The sequence below is a fragment of the Melopsittacus undulatus genome, chromosome 4 (assembly GCF_012275295.1).
Source record: "Melopsittacus undulatus isolate bMelUnd1 chromosome 4, bMelUnd1.mat.Z, whole genome shotgun sequence".
Taxonomy (NCBI): Eukaryota; Metazoa; Chordata; class Aves; order Psittaciformes; family Psittaculidae; genus Melopsittacus; species Melopsittacus undulatus.
Window position 1 is genome coordinate 57,504,617 of NC_047530.1, and position 27,612 is coordinate 57,532,228.

Below are 27,612 nucleotides of genomic sequence, written 5' to 3' on the forward strand. Positions count from 1 at the left end.
GCATGTGAACAGAAACACTGTGCAGAATGACTGTCAGCTGAGCATTTCAAACACCATGGAGGTATTTAATGGCAGGGAGACCTCTTAACAAAATGGGCAGCCCTTCAGGAAAGCAGTTCAGTAAATCAGACAACCTGGGAAGAAAGGAGGATGGAGAAAGGCTGCTCCTAAGTAATTTTTACTGTTCTTCATGTGTGTTCACTGGAGGGAGTGCAAGTGATAGGAACACAAAAGCAGAAGCAAAGGACAGCCTCTTGGAACTGCCCCAGACCCATGCTTGCTCCAGAGGAGCTGTCAAACCTGCCGAACTCTTCCTCTACTGCCTACATAATATTGGTATCGGAAACTGAACTCTGCATAGCTAAAGATGAATCTATAACTAAGGCACTGGGCTGTAATTCCAGTGTGCACAGGAGCCAGAGGCAGCTCAGCCACAGCTTTCCAGGTTACCTGTGCCACTGAAGTGGTTTCTGCCTCAGAGGGGCAGTCAGAGAAGGCTCCTGCTCACACTGTCCCTTCAGGCCACTGTGGCCATGGCCCACAGAGAGCACCCACATACCAGGCCTGGTACCCATCTTCCAGGAGCTGGGAGTTCCTTGCCCACTACCACCAGCCATGCTTAACCCTGGCCACAGAATCTTCACACCTGGAAAGCCATGGTTAGGGATGCCACTAGGATGCCACTGCCTTCTGGCCTGTTTAAGGAAAGTGAGAAATACTTGGCCAAAATGCAACTAACAGAGTGACCTCCACCCATTACCTGACATAGAAAATGCAGCACTAATAGGAAGAGCCAGCCTCATAGAGACATCTGTCAAGGGTGGGCACAACAGCATATCAATCTTCCATGCGAGAAGATCTGCTTGACCTCACAGCTGAACTTCTTTTGGCCCTGAAGCTTCCCCCATACTTACGAACATACTTATGAATATTCAGCTGTTCCTGAAACTGTGAAAGATACACCAATATCATTTTATTCTCCTTCCACATAGTTCATTTTAAAATGGTCTTAAAATGCTGCACTTCTTATGGAATAAAAAGCTTTCTGGCATAGTCCAAAGCTGGTTCACAACCAACAGAAGTAACTTCGAATACTGAAATCCACACCCTAACTTTTGTTCTCCAGCCTACAGCTCATGCTTTCCAACTTTTCTTCCTGATCTTAATAGCCTTATGTCTTTCTGTAAAAATCATGGACTTAAATTTATAGCATAAATAATACCACTGAAAAACTAACCCCCCAAACAAATGCTATATTAAATATCTACCAGCCTCATGTTGCACTGCTGGTCTTCAGCAGTCTGCAGTCAAACGTCCGATGGTTCACTTTAAAGAATATGCTAAGAATTCACTAGGACAACCCTGATTAAAGTAAAACACATGTCACACTTTACTAGGCTGGTTTAGGTGACATGTGCAAGGACTTAAATGGAAGATTTACGACTTTATATTTTTACCACTTTGTACAGCAAAGGGAAGTCCTTAATTATTACCTTCATGCTACCAAGAGGGAGCACAGAGACTGAGGGCTTATTCCACATTAAACATAAATAGACTACAGGGTAGTGTTATTTCACATCGGTTCCTAGCTGTTACAGCAAAGCAGCACTGCTCCTCTGCCTGCAGAGTTCACTGGAGAACAGTCTCTCCACATCATTCTTCAGTGTCCTATTCTTCCTCTTGAGTCACTCACACTTCCCTTCCACAGTTACGCTGGCACTGCTCATCAGGGTCACTGTCTTGCATAGCCTATGACCTCCGTGCTAATCTCCTGAGTTACTCGGCTCAGTAGATTAATGATACGCTGTCCTCTCTTCCCTTCGTGCTTCAATGGTGTACTTTGGAGACCTCTCAATCACTTGTCCATTCTTCATCCTCTTCAGGCTGACATCTTCAGAAGCCAGCACACACTCCAGCCAGCTTTCTCCCTTCTTTGTTTGTTTGGGTGTTCTTAAGATCACTGACAAACTGAATTAGAACTCCTAGAAAAGGGCAAGGGGCTGTCAAGAAAAAAAATGGCACATACCAGTAAGCTCTTCATAGATCAAAATAAATGGATTGGCTTTTGCAAGATGTAACATGGGCTTCTGTGCAGCAGAGATTCTAGGCTCGGGACTTCCAGTGTGAAAAGGGCTTGATGCTCCTCTACTTGCTAGTCCACAGACTAGCTTTATGAGACTGTGGCTTCCAGTTTTCTCAGCCCAGTCTCTGAGGTTTTGTGTTTTAGCTTTATGGATTTTGCAGCTGAAATCCACTGTCTTGTGTTTGATCCACTAACTGCCCAGAGATACTTAATTTGTATTATTTATGAAGAGCAGAGTGTTCACCACTAGATCTCCAGTCTCAACACTGGGTTCTTCAAAGTCACTGGGCTGAAAACACTCTTAGTTTTCACAGTGTGGTTCAAGCCATCATCAGATGTGATAATTTCTTATTTATTGTCAAACTTCAACTCTTTCCAGCGGAAAGTCTAAGTGAAGTTTTGCACTTTATTTGGCAGGGGGATTTCAAACACTGCTGTCTTTCAGTGCTTTCAGTTCTGTCAGGACTTAGGTGTCCACCTAAAAACTGGTCCAAAGTCAGTAGTGATTCACACCCCCCTGCCACACTGACATCAGTGGAGAATTCAGCTTATTATGTGTAATAACTAGGCCTCAAACTGAAAACTGCTGTCTTATGAAACATAGGTACTCTGGTAATTGAGGGTGAGTTTATGACTTGTACAGTGTTATATTTCTGTTTGAGCCTAAGAAGACCAGCAAATCGTGAATGTTGCAAAGACATACAAGAAAAGAAAGTAGGTCACAGTTTGGCCCACCAATTTTAACCACCGAATGTTTGTTTCAGATCTTGACATTGCACACAGAGCCTCATGTATCTGAGTATGCAGATTACCAGTCACTCTCAGCATAACAGTTTGTCAGCCACAAGAAGACTGTAGGTGTGAGGTATCTCCCATTCACATTGGTGGTGCTACGTATTTCACACCCATATGCTTCGTATAATTTTTTTTTCATTGAGTACAGGGAACACAAAGGCTCTTCCCCATAAACATAATGCTTGCACCTTTGGAAACATGTTCTTTTTGTGCAGTGGATGCAAAGGGCAAGACACACAGTGCTCATTTTAAAGTCAGCAGGAGGTAGAGTCTTTCATCCTGCTTCATCCCACTCTACTTGAAGCAAATCTGTCCCGCAAAGACTCTCCATTTTGTCTAACTTCACAGTTCTTTCAAGCTCATTTATTAGTTACTAGCCAAGCCAGACCTCTAGAGCTTACCTTTAGTTACAATCAAGGGGACAGTAGAGATGGCATCAGTGGACACGACACACTTGTAGTTATCTGTGTCATCTCAGAAACAGCATTCAGCTTGGAAATAAAAAAGTGTTTGAAAAAATTATTTTAAAGTAGAATTATTGCATTAGACTGACTGTAAACAGGGACATTTTTATTACTGCTGAGGAATAACAGATTAAGTTTTTCTTTTTTTACAGTTTTTATTGCGGGAATAAAAAAAGAAAAGAAAAAAAGAAAGAGCTAATGGCAAGAATAAAAGGTGTATTACCTTGGCACATACTTCTCAAAATACATTCCACCGGTACCCATTTTCTCTTTTCCATGTTACATCAGGCTTTGGTTTACATTGAACTTTAGCTCATAATATTGCTTTGTCTCCTAAAATTCAAGAAGAAATTTTGGAATTAACAAATGAATGAGTGAAATAGAACTGAGGCCTGTTACCTACTTTGTCTACTTTCACTTTTCCTGTTGGCTTTATGGAGAAGATTAGATTAACCTTGTTTTACTTTACTTACTGCACTTCTTACAACCTCACATCCATCACAGATACTACTTTGGGAATGAAATTTGTTCATTAGCAGCACTCTGCACACTGACAGGAATGATCTGTGATTTTTTTGTGATATATAATAAAGACTCATATGATCTTCTGTCTCTATGGACAGTCACAGACCTCTTGTATGGGAGAGATTATACATGAGTGAAAGTCTTATTTACATATGCATTAAAGGTCAAACTCTTCCAGCCCCAGACTCTTTACCAAAGCATTTGATCACAAGTTTTGCAGAAACAAGAACTGCAATATTTAAACCAGTAAGGACCACCATTTTAACAGTTCCTCCTTTCATCTTAAAAATGGAATTCCCTTTACTCCTAATTTCTTTTGCACAATCAAAATTTTCATCCTTGGCCACAGATTTTCTGAACATGAAAATATTAGAGTTGAGATCCAGGAGTCTGTGCCAGCTAAGGGGCAGAAATGGCTGGTAAGAAACAGGTATTTTCTAAATGGTTGGGCTATTACCTTTTGTTATCCTTCAGTCAGGAAAGCAAGCACTGTGTTTGAGAAATTGCTCTTACCAGTAAGTGATGAACATTTGGAAGCCTTGTCAAATTACAAGAGTTCCTGTTGATGAGACTGGAACCAACTTCAAGAGTCCAAAAGGTTGTGCTTGAAGGATGCAACACTCTCTTACTTCCCATCACTGTGACTCAATGTGCCCGTACCTTGACTGTGGGCAAGAAAGAAAACAAAATGATAATGCATACTGCCATGCTTAGTAACACAGATATACCACAGGCACTCTACAGGAAGATTAACTTCACTCATAACACACATATACACAGAATGGGGTGATGACACTGTACTTACTATGGATGCTATTAACAGAATCCGTGCACATTTACAGGGCAAAACAGGTCTCAAAGATAAGATTTGTCAGTACCACTGAAGTACACACAACAAAGACTTGGTGCAAGTGGATTATAATTTTAGTTTCAGTTACAGAAGACAGAGTTTGACAAGTTTCACTAATTCTTTTGTAGCTAACTGAATCTTCCCTACAACATTCTTTTCGCAGCTCTTTTACTCTTGGTATTAAGTACCTCAAGGAGTTATACTTGAGACTGACACTTCACAAAGTTCCTTTCTTGGAAAGGAAGGAATGGAAAAGCAAAGCAGATGAGACTAAAGCTATTTATCTCACACAGCCAATTTCTACCCTGGCTGCCCACAACCATAGGATATGAAGTATTAGGACATTCTTGAGAATATATGCTTGCATATATTTTACCTTTTTTCTTTTTCCAAGCTGCTAAGGTCCTGATCATTCCTACAAAAAGATAGAAGCTTTCAAGGCTGTTCGTGGCCCCTTCTATGTTCCTCAGCTCCCATGAAGTCCTGCAGGTAGTTGCATTCCTAGGAAGATACCTGGGTGCCTTTACACTGGACATATAAGACTTCAAGTAATCCAGAGTTTAGATACATACTGGCCTCTTCTGGGCTATGATGCTTCACCCTTCACACTGGCTTCAGCAGTTTATCATTCTTGGAATAAAAGGATGATAAAACTTCAAGTATGAGGCTAAAAGGAATAAACCTTCTGTTTATCCTTTAAAAATGATACCTTTTTTAAAAAAGACAAACCAACAAACATTCCCTCCCCAACCCCAGGTTTTGCTACAATTGATTGTGACACCATTTCAAAACTTTGATCAAAGGCAGACTATTAGACAATTTAACAGCCTTATTAGAAGAAAAATATGTGGGTCCAGGTTTCACACAGTTAAACACTCAGCAAATCCTGTGTTGGTGTTTAAGTCTCCTCTGTGCTCCTTTCACACCTCAGTGAAATGGCCAGGCTTCAATGTTGTTTAAGTTCTACCAGCAGCAGTCCCCACCGTTTCCAAATCCAGCCAGTTCATTCAGTTACTCAGTCAGGGACTAGGCTCTTCAGAGTACCAGTTCACAGCTTTAGATTACAGAGGTCATTCCTTAATCAATTCTGTTTTACTCCTTAATAGGTCTTAGATTCTGTCACCCTTTGTTATATGGAGAAGGGCCTCATTCCCAACAAGTATGGTACTTTCCAAGAAGAGAATGAATTACAGATCCCGCTCTGTGTATTTGGCTCTCTTGCAAGTGCTAACAGCTGCAGTGCTGAAATAGTATAGGTACAAGAGGCTGTGTTATGTGTATATGGGTATATCCACTCTGAAAGGCACAAACTACATCTATTTCTTGCAAAGAAGGCTAAATCAGTGGCAATAAACTGCTTCTCTGAACTGACCACATGTGATTTGTGTTTGGAACAGACTGCTATTATCTATTCTGTACTTTTGGTAAATTACAGTGAAGAGGGAGTCTAGTGCATTAAGCACCTGGGTTATGCTTTGCATAATACAGGATCTTAGAAAACCAAAGAACAGAAAAATTTGGCCACAGGCTAACAGGAATAATTCTAGGGGTTAACTTCAGAAAAAGCAATAGAAACACCCCCCTCTTATCCCTCTAGGAATATGCCATCTTTCCTGATGATTATAAGATGATTTCTGCTAGTCTAAGAAAGAAAGGGAAAGGTAAAAAAACCCCAGCCAACAAAACCAACAATGACAAAAAGATTCCAGCAAAACAAAGGCTCTGTGTTCCCTTCTCTAGAAGTTAATAACACAGATACATTTCTCAAATCAGAGATGTGTGGAAATGGGATTGGTAATGCTGCAAAGTGGATAAAATATTTCTTATTACTTGCCTACTGAATCTATAAAGGAACAAAATTTCACTTCCCCTTCAATATTCTAACTCAAGAACAAATTCAGAAAAGCTGGTATCTGGGCTGGAAGTCACATTTTCCCCCAGTAAAAACAAAACACTGCCAACCCAATCCAATTCCTCACACCTATCCAAACTGTCTCAAAACCCAGGCAGTCCTTTTCCTTGTTCATTCCACAGTGTTTGTGAATCTTCCCTCATTCTTCTGTTCTTCCTCCAGCTACTGTGGCATGTTGAGTGGGCATGTGCTTATGCACACACCCTGCTGTGGGGGGAAACCAACACACATGAATGAGATGATCTTTCATTTTGGACTTTAAGTCTGACCACGCTGGCAGACACAGACCTCAAAAAGGGAAGGAGTGACTCTGGATGCCCTTTTCATTACCCTGACATTTGTGATGCTTGGGTGTTTGCTCTCCGTATTCCTCACAACAGCCTGAAGACAACAGTGGATGAAGTGAAATCAATCACGTCTAGTTTTCCTTCTGACACAGGGGTCAAAGCTAATTTACATGAGGAGGTTTCTGTTATGCTGTTGTGCCTTACTAGTTCTGACTCAATTCCTGACAGTCTTCCTTGTGTCCACTACAGAGGCAAACAAGCCTACAAAGAAGAAAGGGCACAAACACATATGCAGGATTTTTTTTCCCTCTAATCTCTGGAGAGAAGTGTTTCCTTTGCCTTTTCAGAGGAAAGCAGACACCCTGCAGCTGCTACAGGGACTAAGGGAGTTAAGGTCAGACATAAGAAGAAGATTTTGACTCAGCCAAACACTGTTTCTCAAAGGATAAATGCCTTTTACTGATGCACAGTAATGATGCACATACCAGTGCACAGTACCGCAGACTTCTCTGTCCCAAAACTTCTGAGATGTACTGAGATCTAAAAGTAGGCAGAAGAGGCTGAGCCCTCTGAACAGCATCTAGCAAGACAGGCTCTCTTCAAGGGAAGATACGATCCCTGGAAAACACTGGCTACCAAGTTTTTGGGCTAAAACTAGTGCAATAATGTGACTTATTTAGCTTTATTTTAAGCCTAAGAAGCAACATGCAGATTAAGGGATGAAGAAGCAATAAGGAACAAAGGCTGAATAGCATGATCCCATGGACTGAAAGGGCCTGGAATTGCAATTCCTGAGTCTTTTGCCTGACTGTTTACACTTTATCTTCTCAAACGCCCTGAGCCATAAGGCCAGCTCTGCTGCCCACAGAGCTTTTCATTTTGAGTAAATAATTCAGCCTTTTTCTGCACTGATCTTTACTATTAGCTGAATAAACCTGGCATTGCTGCTCTGCTGAGAATTATATGGTGCACAAGCTTAGGCAGGTCTTCTGCACCAAAGTTAATTGTACCCTGTTGTGTGACGTTTACACCATGCCATGAGGATGTGGCATTGGTTGTATTCAGCTGCTGGAGTCTGGTCTGTATCAGTACTCAGAGGAGAGTGGATGCTTTCTGTGCCTGAAGCAGAAGGAATTCACCTCTTTGTTAATACCTGAAATTCACTTGGAGATGTTAGAGATTAATGGTTGTGTTGTCTAGAGCATGCAGTTCTCTCTGCCTGTCCCTTATTCATGAAGCTACATTCACTCACATGTTTCTTCTGTGCTTTTGAATGGAGCTATTTTCTTGCAGGACTCCTGAGCTGTCCTACATTATCCTGAGTTGATAGTCACACTCATAGACATCAGCAAACATACATCTACAGACTTGGCAGAAGAAACAAGGTTATCCCCAGTGTATCTTAAAGCACTATCTTTTTTTCTCTCTAGCAAACGTGTAACACACATTTCATATCAAGCATAGAGACAAACATAGTTAAGGCTAACAAACTGCAGATTTACCATTTCTCTTCATTTAAAATGGTTTCTAGGAAATAACACATAAAAAAATAATCGTGCAGGCCCACTTCTAAAACCTATTAAACTCACCTATTAACAGGTATACACTTTCTAGGATCACATGTGTGCAAGCTACATGGTTCCTCCACTGCAAAGACAGTACGTCCTGTTTAGTGATCTCTTCAGTCTCAAGCTCTTTTGCAACTGCAAGTTCACAGGTTAAGATTTTCCAAAGTAGACTAATTGTAGTGGAAATGTGCAGAATTGTTAGCTGCTTCTGAAACTCTTGCAAGTAAATATGACTGCTAGGTAGTTTCAGAATAATCTGACTAAGTCATCTTCACCGTGATCCTTCAGAGACATGAAGGATCCTTCAGCTTCACCGGGAGACAACTCTTACTCTCAAGTGCAATATTAGTTTTTGTTCTTACATAACTGTGTATCTGCTGATCTCAGAGAGCCTACAAAAGAACAGAGTGTATCATTAGTCTGTTACTATGACAGAAGCATAAACAGGGTAACACTGCTTACATGCAATAGCCAATGATCAACTGACCAGCAAACAAATGAGGCACTGAGCCAGGCTTTGCTCTGTTCACAAAGTATGAAAAAGCTTATGAAATAGACATCACAGTTGATTCTAAATAAAATCATCTCAAGTTTTGTTATATGCTAACCTACATGGAGAGAGGAATTCAGTCCTCTGTGGAACAACTTTGCAGGCATTAATGCTGTAGTCTCCAGTACAAAGACACCTAGGCATTGAGCTGAAGACAGTGAAGGAAATGTGCTAGGAATTTTGTTTTAACAGAGAGGGAGTGCCCAGTGAAAAGAGAGGTCTAATAAGACACATAGCTTCACTTAATTCCTATTGTCAGCTCAGTTTCAAACCTATTGACTACAGAAGCAGCAGCCCCACTCATCTCAAGTGCTTCCGCATGGCCACAGCTCCTTCCTGCTAACCTCAGACCCCAAATTCTATTAAAAAAAAAAGGAGAGGGAGAAATACATTAATTATAGTAAGACTGAAGAGTAAATAGGAGGATTAGCTCCAGTGTTCTGTTAGACAAAATAACAGGGCTTTTTAACATTTTGATCCTGACCAAGTGGCATTCTCTTGCCTGGTGTGAGATGGCAGCAGTGCAGCCCCCATAACCAGACTGTCCAACTAGGCTGACACTTGCTTTGTACTAGTGAATGAAAACAAAGTGAATGAAAACTAGTGAATGAAACTAGAAAACTAGTGAATGAACTAGTGAATGAAAACAAAGCCTGATTTTATCAATGGACACTTGCTCAGGACATTCCACATATGTAGAAAGGGAGTGGAGAACAGGCCAAATTTCCTTCATCAGTATAAATCGTCCTCTTCAGTGAAGTATTGCCAAGTAATACCTGCTGAACATCCATGCAAGGACCTCTAAAAGTTAATATCTTAGAGCCCTTTATACTTTGTTTGCCATAAAGCAATTAACTGCTAGAATGCCTCCTTGTACAGGAGGCAACTTACACACAAAACTTCGCTCCTATATGCACACTCCTATCAAACATCAAAAACCATGATTTAGCAGATGCACAGGAAGCTGATGACAAAACAAGTAATTTTATTCACTGAGTTATGACACTGAAGGGCACTGAACAGCTGAAAACATTTATAAGTATTTCCACTTACAATGTTATTCAGAACATCAGTGGTGCCTCTTTTATTTCTAAGGAGTACTTAGATGGAAGAGTGTTATCCCTTTGAAAGAATCAGTAGCAATGGGGAGAATACAGCTAGCAAGGTTTACATAAAACTAACAGTCACGTTATGCTCAAAAGCTTAAGTTTATTGCTCTATTTAATGAGTACCACCAGTATTTTTAAAAAGAATGCCAGTTCTTCCTGCTAGCTTCTCACTGAAGAAAATATTTTAAATACAGCAATAAAATCAAGTGGTTTAAAGATAACACATTTTGCCACACATTCATGCAAACCCTGCTGACAGGATTTTTACAGGTTCATGGATACAGAATAAACACAAAGATGTGTACTGAAATACTGGGAAACTTTCCCCACAGTGATGAAGTTGTAGGCATAGCATTTCAGGCCCTACGCTGCACCTATTGACGTCAATGGCAAAATCTCAGTGGGAGCAGGATCAGCCCTTATTGTTCTGAGAGCTGCTTTACCTTCTCCTGATTAGGAAGTGCAGTAAATTCTCAGAATCTCCTGCACTAATAAAAGCAGTGGGTTTTGGTTATTGTTACAAATAAAGAGAAGCAAAAATATTTTTAGTAGATCATTATAGCTTCTATTCACGAACCTCTCATCTTTCATGTTAAGGGTCCTGTGTATCTCCATTTTCCTGTGTTCAATAAAATACTTGAACATGTGCTTACCTCTAAGCAAAAAGCACAAACTGAAGTCTTTACAGCCTGCTTGAGGTCTAAAAAGAAAAGCCTGGGCAGCAGTCTGTATTATTGAAAAGGGAACACTGCTGCCTGGGGTAGTAATTAGAATGGGCTAATGACTGTCTGAATTTGGTTTAAGGGCAAATTTATCAGAAAGCAGCCAACACATTCACAATGATTTTTTTTAAAGCTCTCTATAGGAATTGCATTAATTTAAATGAGCACTGAGCACCTCATCACCCTCAAAGGTTTGAAACTGTTTCAATTTCATATAATACAAGTGATTTTATTACATTTTTAACAAAGATTAATATAACTCAGCAAATTCCTCACACGATTTCAAGCCTCAAATTTCAGGGGAAATTGTATTCGGATTGTCATCTCCATAAAAAGAGAAACTATTTGCAAAAGTCAAATCTGGTGGCTGAATGAGATGCCAAATTATTACAAAGAAAAGGTAAAGCATGAAGAATTTCTCTTCAGGTTAACTTCTACTATGCTCCTCAGATTCACCCAGCTGTCATGATACTGGGGCACACTGCTGGTAAGATCGAGAGGTAAGAATCTGACTCAAGTCACTGAAGTGTTCCCCTCTCTATCCCTTAGTTCTGATAACACTGGTGATGGACTGCTTTAGAAAAAATAAACAAGCAAAGATGATGTGTGAAACATCATTTCAATGTGGATCTACTTGAACCTTTCAATGCAGAGGCTCAGAAGGTTTACGATATACACAGTATTCGGTAATTTTATATGTAAAAACAATCAGAAATAGGCAAAAAGTTACTTCCAAGCTTAGTCAATATACGCCACATTTCAGCATGACAATTCAAAAAATTTCACACTGTATTTGAATATATTAGCAACAATCTTTTAAAAATAGCGAACTGAAGACAGTGGATTTTTTTTCTTATTTTTTTCTTGCTTTTGTAACAAATGAAGCTACTATTCTTATTTACAGTATAAATAAGCCTTTTTTGGTGAAGATTATGTCCTGTCACATGTTTAAGACAAGGCGTACCTCAGCTCTTAAATGTCAATGCAAACAAGAGCATAAAAGCAAAATCAAAGTAAAATAATATATTTTTCCAGCTAAGACAGCCAGGTTACCATGTGTCTCTTATCAGATCTGAAATATATCTGAATGCAGTCAAAACTTCTCTTGGTTTTAGCCTTTAGGAATATCATGAACATTTATTCTTCTGCAGCTCTAGAAAGCTGTTTTCCATACAAGCTCATGACATGATGGACAAATTGATACTGTTCACAAGTCTGGATCATTCCTCCCCTGAAAAGGAAAGAAAAAAGGGGAGGGAAACAGTAGCCTTATTACATGCAAATATATGAGGAAGTGGCACAGTTAAAATGAAGCTTGTTACACACAAAAGGTCTCTTCCAAAGATTCCTGAAATAAGTGAGAAGTGCCCATTCATTGATTGCAATCAGCTTACAGACTGACCTCCAGCTCCATTCTGAAAGTCTCTGCTAACCAAGGAACAGAAGATAGTCAGAACAGGAATGGGCTCTGCTTTCATTTTAATTTGCAGAGCCCTCATCCAGTAAGGCAACACCATTGTCATTTACATTCATATCACTGGAGCACCTACAGTCCAAGCACCATCTTAAACACCATGAAAAGCAATCCCCACTCCTATGCTCTAGACAGACAGATGGGAGCAGTGGGAATAAAGAGGGCAAGTAGTTTATCCAAGATTTCACAGCTGCATTAGAGACTGAATTCAGGACCATAGAGGGCCAGGCCAGGCCAGCTGAGACAACTGATGTATCATACAATTTTCACATTCTGGAATGAAGGTTCCTTTCTCCATGCCATCCCACATTGTTCATTTGGCAAGTTCACCGGGGAACTAGGGGATGGCCAGCAGGTTTTAGAACAGACAATGGAACGTTAATGAAGGACACTCAGATCTGTAACTGTATTGGCTGCTATGCACACCTTGATTGGTTATATCCCAGTACAGAAATCTGTTTTGGTTCAGCTTTTAATTCAGCTTTTGCTGTTCTCTTTAAAACTGCAAACAAGAAAGGAAATGCAATCAGAATAGTCTGCTTTTCCATATATCATTAGCCTGTGTATATTTGCAAGTGGCATATTAATCAACACTAGTACTACAACAGGAAATAGAAATGAACAAAAAGAACTAAAAGTTGTCTCTTTTAAGCAGATTTTACTAACATTTAAAATTCTGCTAAGAGTACCTCAGCAACAGTGATAAGAGCTCTCGATAACCTATTGTAATTAAACCCCATGATTCAAATTCACAAAAGATGTATGTAGAATCGTGCCAGCATTGGTGCTGGTGCACAGATGCCAAGAACACAATGCCAAAAAGAGGCTGAAACAAGTAGGATTGAGGAACATGGGAATCCATGGGTGATCAAAGCCAACCAGGCTGTGTCAGTCTGAGGGAAAACATGTGTGGTTCATTCCATCCGAAACCTTCACCAGAGGAAATGAATGAAAAGTTGCTTCATTTGGGCCAGACGGATAGCAGACTGCTAGCACCCTCCCTGGGGACTACCTTTCTCTATAGGATTCAGCTTCACCCAAATTCAGCTTCACCTGTGAATTGTGGGTCACACAATAACCATACCAGTAAGATGTAGATGAGTGCTCAAGTCAACCTCATCCTTCAGCCTTTTGAAGTTATTTTGTTAAGTGGCTGCTTGAAGTTGCACTTGACAATGAGCAGGGGATGGCAGGAACCCATGCTCCAGCCTCTCATCAACAAGCAAAGGTGGAAAACACAGTGTTTCAAAATAAACTATTTCCTAGCTAAGCATCTCCTTCCCATCTCCTCTACTTAATACAAGCTGACAGTCAAGCTGTTTCTGAGCCCTTCTGTGCTACACAAAGCACTGAAATATATTTATGTCAGTCCATGACACACAAGGAATGTTAGTCATATCTGGCAATTACTTTCCATGCAATTCCATTAACAGTGGGGTTGCACCCTGAAGTTGTAGCAACAGAAGCACCAGGGTGGCTGCTAGAAATTATTTTCCTTTTTATGTTGTTTCCTGCTATGTGGTGGCTTCCTCCCCTTCCCACACACATGCACATCATGACACGTGCTTGCTGTCCAGGCTTTGGCACAGGAAAGAGAAATTACATTTTCACTCCTACCTGCCACAGAAACCTTTCAAATCTGAGTTGCACTGTGGGAAATAACAGCAAATGTCTCTCAGCACTGTGGGAAGGATGCAGGAATGATCACTTCCTCTCCTTAGTCTATACTGAGTTATTTTAGGACCAACTGCTGGCCACTGGTGCAAAGCCCAGTGCACAGATTTTTTCCAAGGGATCTTCACCCTCACAGCAACCTCAAAGGTGGTTCTCAGGGCTAATGTCAACTCCACTACTCCTGTGAAGCAGTGAGATGCATTCCTTTATATACCTGCTCTGGTCTACACCCAGCCCTCTTTCCCTAAGTCCTTAGTGACTCCTTCCCACCCACCCTATTTTCTCTAGCTAGTAACCACAAGACAAGAGGATGAGACAGAGTGGGTCTTCCTCCCTGTAGCTGCTTGGATACTGTCTTGTCCTTTCATGTTGCTTCTGAAGTCACCCAAAGCTTTGTGGGGGTTTAGTGAAACAACAGTGGATGGCAGCATGACTGCCAAGAAACTACAAGGCCCATTTTCCAGATGTTGAAGAAACCATGCTCTTATGTAGCAAGGATGGTGATTTGGCTGTTTTCCATCTGGCGTATTTTTCCCGATGACATTCAAATGTCTTTTTCCTATCCCAATGCACTCCTAGGTGCATGGCAGCTACAGAGGTCCCTGTAGTTTTTCTTTCCTTCCACCGCATTCTTTAAAGTATCATCTCCCTTTTTCAGCCTCTATAAATGCCTGCCAGTTCCCCATACCCTGCAAAGCTAGTATTTTTAATTGGTCCTCTGTATCACGCACATTTGTAGGCATGTGTTGTCAATCTTTATTTGTACGGCTATTTTTTCTCTGCAACATTAGTCACAGATACTCAGATATTTCAGATCCAGCCAAATATTTCACTGGGTCATGGATAATGAGCACTCAATATTCATATTCTGGTACTCTTCTCAAGAAGCCTTTCCTTGTCTGTCCTGAAATCCACTGAAAGAGCCAAACCTCCAAGCCTCTGTAGGTCCCTGTCTATCATAGCCTCAGCAGGGCAGCAAGCATTTCATTTTCTGCCTCCCACTGAGCATAATTTCTCCTCTGAAATAAAGTTCAGCGTGGGGTTGAGCTGCTTCTTCTTTTTTTTTTCTGCTCAGAAAAATCTCTGGTGCGTTTTTCATGACATCCCCTAACTACATTTATCATTATCATTAGAGAGAGCACTGAGACATGTTTTGATGGCACTTGAAATCAGTGGGAGAGGAAAAATAACATCTCTGGTACAAAACTCAAGTCTGTTTACTTTATAATCAAACTCAAGGTGGTGTGCTAAGAAATGCTTAACTGTAAGCCATTGAATTTATGGAGAATTTCACAGCTCCTTCCATATGTATGCAAACACTCCAGGCTGTCCATACTCTTCCTCTCCCTGCAATGTCCCAAGTAGTCACACCCTCTCAACAGTGCTCACAGCTCCACATATACAAGGCCAGTTTTCTTTACTCCCCCTGGGAACAAAATGCTGATTTGTGGCTCTGAACTTAAGTACAGAAGACCTTTGAGCCTTTGCTTCTGTACGAACATGGGGCCAATTCCTCAGCTGGTGAACGATCATCCCTTGCTGCACCGAGCTCTGCAGCTATGCTGATTTTGATGCCACTTGTGAATCTAGCTCACTTCTGCGGCTATTCATTAAGGCTTACTGCTCATAAAAGAGACAAAGATTACAAGTCAGAACTGCTTAGAACATGTTTTCTCTCTTGGCCTCCATTTATATTTGTTCCCCCCCTCTTCCCACTTGTAAAGGGAAAGTTTATAATTTTTCTTTTTATTTTTCTGGAAAGAAAACAGGCTTTCTTACCTGTCTAACCGTAACTGGCAGGCTGTTCGCAATATGTCAACTATGCCCTCGCTCTTCAGCTGTTTACAGCAGACACTAGTTGCAATAAAGCAGCCAGTCCTCCCGATGCCTGCACTAAGGTAAGGAAAAGCAGAGAGAGGCAGTGGAGATGTTAGAATAGCTTTGGAACTTTCTTTTTTAATGAGCACCATTAAACCAGCAATCAAACCCCACCATCCCTTTCCTCCCACCAGCCTTTGCCAGGGTGCTTGCAAATATAAACCCGTAACTAGGAAAAGATACTAACTTCAGCGGGAGAACAGAATAAAGCATGAGCCACTCACAGCAAAAGAGTGAACACTGCACATACAGTGCTAAAAATGGAATATTAATGGGTACCGTTTGACCCAATATGTCATTGAACCTGTCGCTGAACCACTGTAAACAAGCAGTTAATCAGTATTTCTTAGTTAGACTTAGTTTGAGGGCAAATCTTGCTTTGAAGACAACCTTTGTTTTGAGATTCTTAATCCTAATAGCTTCTTTGAAAGCTATTTTCATTCACATGTACAGTAAAAAAAAAAAAAGAAAACAAACAAAATCCAAGCCAACAGCCCTTGCTTAAATAATTAGAGCTAACAGCACTATGGCAAATGTGGAGTCATTTGCTGATCAGATCTACAATTCTCTGAATTAGTGAAGGATACAACAAATTCACTATTAAAGAAATCTCTCTTTCTTGAGCACCTTTATACTGATTCAGCCCTTGCTTAATGACCAAAATTGATTTTATCCTCAAAGGCACAGTGCTATTGAAGCTGTGAATTCTTCTTATCACCTAATAAAAAACCAGCATCAAAAGCTGAAAGACCTTCTTATGTGTTAAATAATTGAGCATACTCAGGAATAATTACTTGATGCAACTTCAAGAAATCCTGCTTCCATTTAAACTGTGCTAAAGTTGTAATACAAAAAGACTGTCAACAAGTGTACAAGGAATAAGAGAGTTTGCAGTTAGCTGCTACTCGCAAAGTCCTGATACTGTTTTTTTGTCTGTATAAACAGTTTTTTTACTCTGAGCTTATGCTTGTTGGGAAAACATTGGAATCATTTTAATTTCTAGTACACAATGATCAAGGCAATTCAATGCAAGTTTGGGAGATGGTATTATTAAGAACTCATCTCAGTCTCCAAATAATTGTACAGAGGCACCTACATGGCTTAAAATTGTTGTCTCTGAAGCTCTCTATACCTCATGAACTGACTCTTTCCTTTGCTACTTCTAGTTTGTTAATTACAACTTCAAACATTTCAGGTAATTCTTTGCTGTATGTGCATGTTCATCAGTGGTTAAAAAGGAGGAAAAAAATCTTATTGATGCTATAATCAAACAGGTCACATTACACAGCTCTTGTATATGGTTTCCTATCCATAGACTTCAGTGTGTTTTGCAAAGAGAGGCAACACCACCTGTTTTTAGATAAAGCAAACAGCACTGACAAAGTGCTTGTCCTAGGACAAGCTGCAGTCTCTCAGTGGCTGAGATAAAGTCATAATACCTCCAAGACTGCCCAAGAGTGGCACATTATCCACAGGACCGTCAGCAGGACTACTAGCTTTCCTCTAACATGAAACTGCTTTTAAGAATAGCTTCATGATTAGGTTTTTATCTTTTTTTTCTTTAAGGTGCATTATGTTACATCTCTGAAGGCCTCAACCACAGTGATTATGTTCTACTGAGGATCTCCCACTAAGGTCAAAACAGCTACGGTACTCAGTGTAACACAGGCCTTGGCTAATGGCTTGCTGCATATACCACTCTCAAATAGAGGCAGTGTATTAAATTCCTTCTTCAGATAAAAGTGATTGCAACTGGAATAATCTGAAAGGGCTTTGGTCCACACTTATCACATATAATACTTTATAATCCTATCACCATGTCTCTTAGAAATTACTTCAAATAAAAATGCCCCATTTCCCCCCAGATTATTACTGTGTCATGGGGATGACACTATACAAGAGGACACAACAAGTATGCAAAGCAAGAGTGACATGGTGACCAGAATCTTTACCTGCAGCAAATACCATAATACTTCAAGGAGCTCTTAGAGAGTCACAGATTTCCAAGGACAAAGGGGACCTTCTTACAAACCATTTCTTATTTTTCTCTGAACTCTCCCCAATTTGTCAAAATCTGTTTTAAAAAACAGGCAGAAAAACTGGACATGTGGCATCATACGAACATTTTACTAGCGATTACTCCATATTAGCTTATAGGTGGATCTTTGATGACACTGGGCTACCAACCATTCATGCCAAGACTCTCTTTAAAAACATTTCCAGTGTATGATAATAACCCATTTACTATGGCTTTTGGGTAGCATCCATCTGCCACTTCCTAGAAAATGTTATGCAAAATTAAGTAAAATTCTTTAGAAAAAAATCACAAAGATATATTTGGCAAAATGTATGTTACTGAAATTATGGAAAATTACCCTGGTGAGATTACTGCATTGCTCATCAAGCTTTCTGCTACTTACCTGCAAGAATTACTTTGAGAACTGGCTTCTAGTTTTCAAGTAATCATATTTAACCTTTCCAAACACTTCCAAAACAGGACTTGCTTTTAGACCTTTGGAACTTCTCCAATTTTTTAAGAACTAGAATTCACGTATACTAAACTTTTAATAGCTTAGAGTGTGTGGCCAAATTTTTTTTAAACACTCTTGGGTGAAAATAATCCACTATAGCTGATTTAATAATGGTTAGCAGTTGTTTAACATGATCCCCAGTCAGCAGTGCAAAAGAATGTACAGTCATGTCCACAAGTGGTAGGTACATCCTCCTCCTTCATTCTGAAGACAGAAGTATCTATCTTCATGCTTTTTTTCCTGCTCTATGATTGATAATTACAATTTTATCATCAGGCTTCAAGCAACCTAAAGATTTTGCTTCTTTTATATAAAAAGCTTTAATCTTTGCCAGGGGCTTTTCACAGATTCTTCAGTTTTTCTATCAGCTGCATACATTTCCTGTTAGTTGATTAGTACTTGCTGCAATCAGCTTTGCCACTATTTCATTTTATGTATTAAACTTAAATTATTGTCTTCAGCCTAATAAGACTTTTTTTTTTAAATCAAAGAAGGAATCTACAAAATGTGATTTTGAGGCTTAAAGTTGAATGCTCTCATTTTTCTGCTTGCATGTGTCTTCCAACTCAATTTCACTCACATCACATTAATCTTTGTTAAATTGGCCCTTTTAAGATAACTAAAGGTATATATTACGAGTAAAGCAAATGAAACAAGACTTTTCTTACAGGTAACTGAGCCACTGCCAGCTTCTGTGTTCAGCTCAGGCTGTATCTGAATGCAACACTTAGGAATACAAAATTACTGTCATTAGATTTTAGAAGTTCCAAACATTTCACAGAAGCAGTTGGGCAACATCTCCCATGTCTGACTGATGGCCAATATGACAGTATCTGCACTATGCCACTGTATATGAAGAAGCCCTTAGAAATCAGACACAGTATTTACTTACCTGCAGTGAACAATCACTGGTGCATTATTCTCTTCTGCACTCTGCATGGCCTCTTCCACTTCCAGTACTAGCTGCAACAGAGGTGGGGCTTGATCTGGTGTCTTCTGGTCTGGCCAAGATGTGTACCAGTAATGTTTCAAGTTTCTGACTTCTTCTCCTTTCTGCAATCCAGTTAAGACAAACAGCACAAAGTTCTGACATAACTTCTGGTTGAAGATTGATATCAAAACCTGGTCTTCGCTTTAAGAATGAGATGAGTAGGTCAATGCTTAATGCAACAGGAGATTCAAATGGCACGCCACACAATGCAGAAATATGGATTTCAAATATCACATCTGCATTTCAGTAAACTGCCTTAAAAAATGTAATTCCTCCTCTCTTTTCTTCCTCCTTCCCTCCCCCCCCCAAGTATTCTGCTCTTTTAGCACCAAGAACTGTGTGCAAAACACTCCAGGCAGTCTACTCTCTCTTGACAGATTCATTCAGCAAAGCCAGAGTTGTGCTTGTGACATAATTGCTTTCATAAAGTATCTGACATACAAAAAGCCAGGAGCCATATCTCTGTCATAGACAGACAGGTAGGTAGGTAGATAGGTAGGAGCTTATTTTTCTATCTCTTCTGATACACAGACTCATATCAGTTTTCTGTCAATTCTAGTCTTCTCTTAGACATGGCAAGAAATACAGGGACACTATGGAAGGGGGGAATTGTATCTAGCTGCAGTCCAGGGCTTTTGAGAGACACAGATCCCAGTTCTCTCTTGTCTCAGCATGGCTATGAATACAGCAAATATGCTGTTACCTTTTCTGAGTGCCAAGTAGCACTGTGTGCTTCTGATTTTGTGTGTTCAAAGTGACATCCTTCTGCCTGATTTCTAAAAGAGCCAAATAGTTAACAAGGAGCTCAGGGAAATGGCCTTACCCTTTCAGCCACTACATAAGCCAGCTGGCATAGAGCTAAGCAAATGTCTTCAAAAGGTCTGGGAATAGAAGCTTCCACAACCTTCTCTTAAACACTTGGCTGGCTGAGTTTAAGAGGGGACAAAAAACAGAACAAATTTGGCTCTTTCTAGAGAATCAGACACAAAAAATCTGGAAATAGCTTCTGTCATCTACAATTCTAAGTTCGTATGACAGTCACTGGATGTTAAAAGTCCTCTGTGGTTGGGCCACTTCCCATCCTGCTCTTCAGTCAACAAAGCTCTTGCACATCTTCACAGTGAACTAGACCAGGGAAGTGATCTAGAAAAATCTATTTTCTTTCTCATACTAGATTAATTTTCAGATGGATCAATCAGTCCTCCCCTTTGGTTTACCACACAGTCACATACACGCTTGTATGGGCACACGGGAAACAGCTTAAGCATAAGAACAGGAGAGCCAGACAAAGGGAGGCTGGTCTTCATTGAGCTGCAATTCCAGCTTATATTGGGTTTAAAGTGCTCACTGAAACACAGCTACAGGAACCTTAAGCTCAGTTTAAGTACAGTTTAAGAGGCTTACTATTGTAGCACAGGGCCTAGCCTTAGGTTATTTACCCTAGTGAGAAGATATTCTAGTTAAGAGAGCATAACTAGTTGTCATGAATAGTACTAGAGCTCACTACTGTCAGTAAATCAGATCAACACTGCTCTGAAACATGAACATACAGAGTTGCTTTTGAATGTGTGACACTGTATGAACCACAGAGATTATGAACACTGGATTCTTAAGTTGTGAAAAATTGTAATTAAAATGTTGGCAATAATACTGAGAGAAAAGTAAAAGATAGGTCATCTGAAGAAAAACATTAATCACTACATTTGATAGACATAGAAAACAAAGTCCTAATGATGAACTCTGCATTTCTTTAGTTCTTTAAGTTTTGTCTATGCTGTTACCAATTTTATGCTTCTGCTTAGAGAAGCCTGACTTTTGTGATTCTATAGGTTTTGACTTTAACAAAATATTCTCTATTGGTGCTTCCACGAGACTGAAAAGACTCTGGAACATCTAGGAGGAAGTGAGATTTAACTGATGGTTTGAAGTCCACCATCATGTATGCTGCAGCTGAGGCTGTGTTCTCATTTTGGCTGTGATAGAGTTGATTTTCTTCCCAATAGCTGGTACAGAGCTGTGCTTTTGATTTAATCTGAGAATAATGCTGATGACACACCAATGTTTTCGTTGTTGCTAAGTAATGCTTACTCTAAATCAAAGACTTTCTAGTTTCCCATGCTCTGCCAGCAAGGAGCTGCACAAGAAGCTGGGAGGGAGTACAAGCAGGACAGCTGACCCAAACCAGCCAGAGATATTCCATACCATAAGAATATTGTGCTCCATATATAAACTGAGGGGAGCTGGCAGGAAAGGGCCAATCGTTGCTTGGGTCAGGCTGGGTATTGGTCAGGAGGTGATGAGCAATTGTACTGTGCATTACTTGTTTGGGGTTTTTGGGTGTGTGCGTGTGTGTGCGCGTTATTTCTCTATTTCCTTTTATTATTATATTTTACTTTATTTCTAGTGTCCTTACCTAAACCCATGTTTTTTTAAGCTTTTTACCCAATTCTCCTCCCCATCCCACAGAGGCTTGGAGGGGTGAGGAGTGAGCTAACAGCTGTGTGGTATTTAGTTGCCAGCTGGGGTTAAACCATGACAGGCTGAGATTATGAATCAATGGCTAGACACTGGCAGGTTCCTCTGAAGCAAGAAAACAAGCCTTGTCCTATTGCCTCAGATTTTTCTAAATTCCTAAAGCTTGCCAAATCCCATCCCCTGTTCTGACAGAAGTATGACAGTCCACCCTGTAACTTAAGCAGTAATTACATATTGCTGGTGGCGAAATCATGTATTTCTGACCACTCATGTTTAAAGGAAAACAGGAGTTAATTCATGGCTTCTCTAGTTTTCACTACCAAGTCATTTGGGGGTGGGGGAAAAGAGACATTACCCCACTAGTACTGAAAACAAAAACATTGTTTAACTGAAAAACAAACTGGGATGAGCTACAAGTCTGCAACGTACTTGCAAATATTCTTTACTTCCCACTTGTTAGGGAGTGTGATTTTCTCTTTGCTGCCTTTGCCAAAAGCATGAGTGACAGACTTTCCACACTCTCAATCCAGATATAGGATTTCATATGCTGGCATTCTGCCTATTAACATATGGCCGAAGAGACTTGAAACTGGTTGGATAAAAGGAGAGTTTTTTCAGCTTGGAAATAAATTGTGGTGTTATACTGAGATCAGGGATAGATAATGGTAGACGAAAGATGTATGAAGTGTATGTAAATAGACTAGTCTTATTAAAGCATGTAGCTAGAGATTCTAGAACTTAGCAATGAAAACAGCTGTAAAATAGGACTCTTACTATAGACTAAGTAGCACTTAAGTACTTAAAAAATTAAACCTGGGTTTAAGCTCTCCGTCTACAAGATGATAGAATGGATTATGGTACATAAAACTACATATACAAATAGTTAAAAAGATATTAATATTTAGAAATGTAAGCATGAAGAATGCTGTAGTGAAAGCATTTGTCAAGGTCATCAACAGCTTTAGTGTCTTGAAGTGGGATGATCCCTCAAAGCATCTTCAAAGTCAAGTCAGTCAAATCACTCAAAGAATAAATTAGCATAGGAGTTCAGCCATAGCGAACAGGAGTGGTACTACTACACCACTAACAAGTGCCAAGCAGACCAGCAGTCCCACTGCTTAGAGAAACTGAAAACAGGTAAGCAAAATTAAAATGCCTTTTACTCAGTTCTCAACTGTCCCACCTCTTGTTAGTGGCACAAGACATGTTAGGTTCAAACAGCTGGTGGGTATCCAGCTGTCTGGCAGCAATCTAATAATGATCCTAAGAAGACAAGCACAATTTAACTATTTCCTAGGGGTCTCCCCATACTACAAAATGTGGAAGATGGCATACAAGTTCTCTGTTAGTAATCAGTTTGCCTAAGCCCATGGCCTAAAGAATAAACAAGCCTTTGAATTCTACAGAACATCATCACAGAGTTTAGTAGATTATTCCACAAGTGCTGTCTGTGGTACAACTTGCAAAGGCTGGTAAGAAGCCTTTATCTGTTAGCTAACATGCCACTCTAAATGATCAGTGAATGTAGGGGACACAGGCACAGAATGAGTCACTGGTTTCTTTCACTGAGTGAACTCCATACTACTACAATTGGCCTGGTAGCTTCCAGATTGTTCACATGTAGTCTAAATCTCTGACTGCTTGTTTTACAGTAGTCTTTGTATCTGGTGAACTGGGCAAGGCTGGAATGACTTCAGTAAGGAAAAGTACTACTTGCACAGCAGTACATGCGCAGAAAATTTCTGAGCAACTCTCCGTGAATATGTTATACATCTCCACGAATATATTAGACAGCTAAACTGCTGTAAGCACACTGGGATGATTTACCTTCAGGGTGATGAGCCTTAAACGGTAATCGTCTGCTTGTATGACTTTGTTAACTGTGATTTCTATTCCTTCGTAGGTGACCTGTTCCTCTGGCCAATATTCTGTACATTTCTGTGTGCAATATAAAATAAATCTAGTTAAGCAGATATCAAGGGAGGTTCATTTTTACTCCTCTGAAACTAGATATAGCACATGCATAGATGACTATGAATAAACTTTGTTTCTATAATAAGTTTTTACTTTCTAAACAGAGACCACATTTCAGCTGATTTTTGCTGCATTCTTAATAGCTTGGCTGTGCGATTGAAAATGCATAAATCAAGTAATGACAAATCAATGATTTAAATACACACATCCTTATTTATCTTTATGCAACTGATGTGCATTTTGCAGATTCATTGGAAAGACCAGTGGCAATGTGCTTGTGTTTTTAGATTAATCCTTTTCTTAGGACAATAATGATTAGTATAATATACACTAGATATCACTATTTCTGTGGTGTTTGTGTACAGATATGAAACACGGAATACATTGTTTCTATTTTTTATAATGGGTCAATACTCTCTGAATACAAGATGATAATTTGAATAGGTTTTTGTACAAAAGAACATGACTGCGGGTGCTTTGCGAATTAGATTATGTACCAAAATCCACTTCAAATGGACACTGAGAAACTTTCAAAGTCAAGGAACTAAAAGGAAACAGTAACTGTGACAGCTATTAGCCTACACCACTTGATTTTGCCCCAGAACAGTCAGAGATGCAGCCAGCACAAGCTGACAATCAGAGAAGCACAAACTACAGTTCATTTGCAAATGTCCACTGTGGTACTGATATGCTAGAGATTAGTAGGTGAGAATTTGTAAGCACTCCTATCCTGGAAGGAAGGCTGGCAGACAGTTTTCTTGTGTGTATTTTCTCCTTAAACTAATCAATATGCAAAGGAAGAGACAGGCGCTTCCACACAGTGCACGAACTAGTTCATGGACAAGAAATGACATGAACAGGGCAGGGTCTGAGAAAAAGGCTCCCTTGTGATAATGGAAGATGCAATCTCATTACCATAAGAGAACAAGAATCTGCTGTTGGACAAACCCAGTTAAAGACAATGCTTGTAAGCTTCCTCCTTTACATAACTGTATGCTACCTTGAAAGAAGCAAGTTAAAGCATTTTGCTCTTCCCCACCAAAAATAATTCCACTTCAGGAGAAAGACTAACAACAGAGAAGTATCATGCAGAGTTACTGAGTCAAATGTTTGTGTGGGAGAAGCAGTGCTGTTCCACCTGCATAAGTGCATCAGTTAATAAGCCACTGGTAGTGTGGCCCACTGCGTCTCTCAAATTATTTACGCAGTTTTTGAGTTTTTTTCTTCCTCTACTCTTAAACTGCAGAATCCATTGTAGAATTGTCAAGAGTGCTAGCAGCTATCAATAGCGCAGACGCTCCTCTGCTGAAGGAGAGGAGTAAGATTGCCCACTCATTTCTGTGGGCTGTCTGTCAGTTTAGATTAGATGTGAAAGAGGGCTGAGATACAGAGCTTTTAATACTCACATTAGCAAAGTTATTGCACTGAGGAGGAACACAGAGCCTCTGTTAGCAGCATCATTGCTGAACAAAGGTTTTGGTTTTTAATCTATGTACTTCTGAGTCCTGTTATTCATGTGTGCTATAGAAGAAAGGAAATGAATACAGAAAACATTTACATGAAAGGACTTACCCTATATTGATGGCTGAGATTCCTGACACTGTTTAATTTTTTACACAAAAGGTATCAGAAAAGACTCAGCAGCTCTGTTATGATGCATAGGCTGATATGATGGGTGAAATTCAGATATAAAGGTTATTTTACATTGCTGTTATTCAACCTTACTGCAAAGACTATAGTGGAAGAACTTATCAGCAGATATGTCATTCAGGACCAATATCTCCTCTGCATTATCGTCTTTAAACCTCAAAGTCTTTAAACGATTCTGGTACACTGTATCACAATATTTTAGCATCTTACTTGCCACAAACTGGCAACTCTGATCAATGAACAAGTTATTACTTCAGTGCTGCCTCTCAGATAGAGGCAGACATGATTTTAAAATGTTAGTGCAAACAGAACATTTAGATCAGCAACATCCTGTATTTTCCATCAGCAATGCCTTGAGAGTATGTGTCCAACCAAGCGGTTGTTAACAATGGACAATTTTTAACTTGCAAAGCACAATAATTCCGTGTCTGTCAAGTTCATGTCTTTTTTCCACTAAAGCTCAAGATTAAATGTATTTCCTTCATAACTGGGGAAAGCTAAAGGTTTATGCACATGCATAATTATGGTCACTAAGCTTCCAGCTAACAGTTAAGCCATTATAATTCTGTGTGTATGATGAAGGTATGCTCATATTCTTGGGCTTTTGAGTGTCCAAGGCCTCTTCTCCAAAGGAAACTCTCTCACCCAAATTACTAACGGGTTCTCAGGGAAAAGCTTTGACAAATGCTGCTGCTGCAGCTTAAGAAACACTGTCTGGATCTCTCCAGTACAACTTACTGCCAGTGGTAAGGGAGATGTAGAACCCACCACATGCCCAGACCACTTTCTCACATCCTACACTGCCAGTAAAAGCAGATGTAAGCTCAGCTACCTGTCTGTGAACTGAAGCCCAGGCACATGGTTCTTGCAACTCTGCTATGAGGCAAATAATTCAGCAGGTAAGTAATGAACAGCTGGAGGGCAGCAGTATTTTAAACTGCAAACAAGGATCATGTTAGGTGGATTAGCAGAAACACCATGACAGTTTATATTGAGGAAGTAGGTGGTGCATAGACATTGTCAGCATCTTAATTCCAATATTTCAAAAGCATTTTCCAGACACATTCAGGAAAAGGTGCTCCATACCCAAGTCAGCTCTAGTTGCTGATTATAGTAACTAACATCTTTCACAAGTCAGGGGCAGCCTCACTGAAACGTGGATACAGACACTGAATCATAATAAATGCAAGATAAAGCTGCACCAATCTTGTTAATTAAAGATAGTTAACCTTAGTAGTTATGGGGTACTATTGTTTTTGATTCCTTTAGAGAGAACTTGAAAGAGCGTCTGCAAATAGAGCTGGGTTTGGGGAGGTTTTAGGTCAGCTGGGAGAGGAAAAATGGCAAAATCAGCAGCAGGCTAAGTCAGACAACAAAACGAGACAAACTGAACTAGAAGAGAAGCCCACGTCTTTTCTGGTCCTGAAGAATTTAATCTAGCTCTGATTGCTCAGGTCACTGAACTAACTTGTGTTTGTGGTCTTGCATCTATGCCAAAAATATCTGCTAGAGTACAGATAAAAACACAGACTATATGTAATACCATTACCTCATTCATCTCTTCTATATTGGTAATCATGACAATGATGGGAGAACGCTCCTGCCACACCATTCTCCAGAAATCACTGACAGTATTAACTATCGGTCCCTGAGTAGCAATATATACCTTTTCCTCTCCTCCATAGCCCTGCCAACAAAACAACACAAGAACAATTTTAACAGGCATGTCCACCACAACCACGAAGGTTCAGTCTTTAAACAAAGAGCTACCACTGGGTGAAATGGACTGCATGGCATCAGTTCTTCCCCTCTCTCTCTCCTGCACATGCATACATGGAGCAAAGGCACAAGATGGACTCACATAATTCCAGCAATGAGTGTCCAACAGCCAAGGTGTTGCTGGCTATGTCAACAGCCTAATGCAGACTTATTCTCCAGTGTCTTGATCAGACCAGCTGACAAGCAATTTGAATCAAGAAGTGCAAAAGTGTGGTTTTGTCTGGTCTGAACATGCAGAGTTGCACTTTTGAGATTTGGTTTTCAGTTAATGTAAGCAGGAGAGAAGAGCAATCAGTTCAGCTAGGATAACTTTAAAAGCCA

At 40.0% G+C, this 27,612-nt stretch overlaps 1 protein-coding gene across 1 annotated transcript in view; it reads right to left on the reverse strand.

Moving 5' to 3' along the window:
- Positions 1–10,223: 10,223 nt before the first annotated feature.
- The window catches only part of PTPN5 (protein tyrosine phosphatase non-receptor type 5), a 34,864-nt gene continuing 17,475 nt past the window's right edge, over positions 10,224–27,612 (reverse strand). Inside the window, exons 8-12 of the mRNA XM_031052677.1 lie at positions 27,062–27,199; positions 23,716–23,826; positions 19,315–19,475; positions 15,793–15,906; positions 10,224–12,096 (exon numbers count right to left, since the gene is read on the reverse strand). Coding sequence (XP_030908537.1) covers positions 12,003–12,096; positions 15,793–15,906; positions 19,315–19,475; positions 23,716–23,826; positions 27,062–27,199 — 618 coding nt within the window. The 3' untranslated portion in view covers positions 10,224–12,002. The remainder of the gene's footprint in view (positions 12,097–15,792; positions 15,907–19,314; positions 19,476–23,715; positions 23,827–27,061; positions 27,200–27,612) is intronic.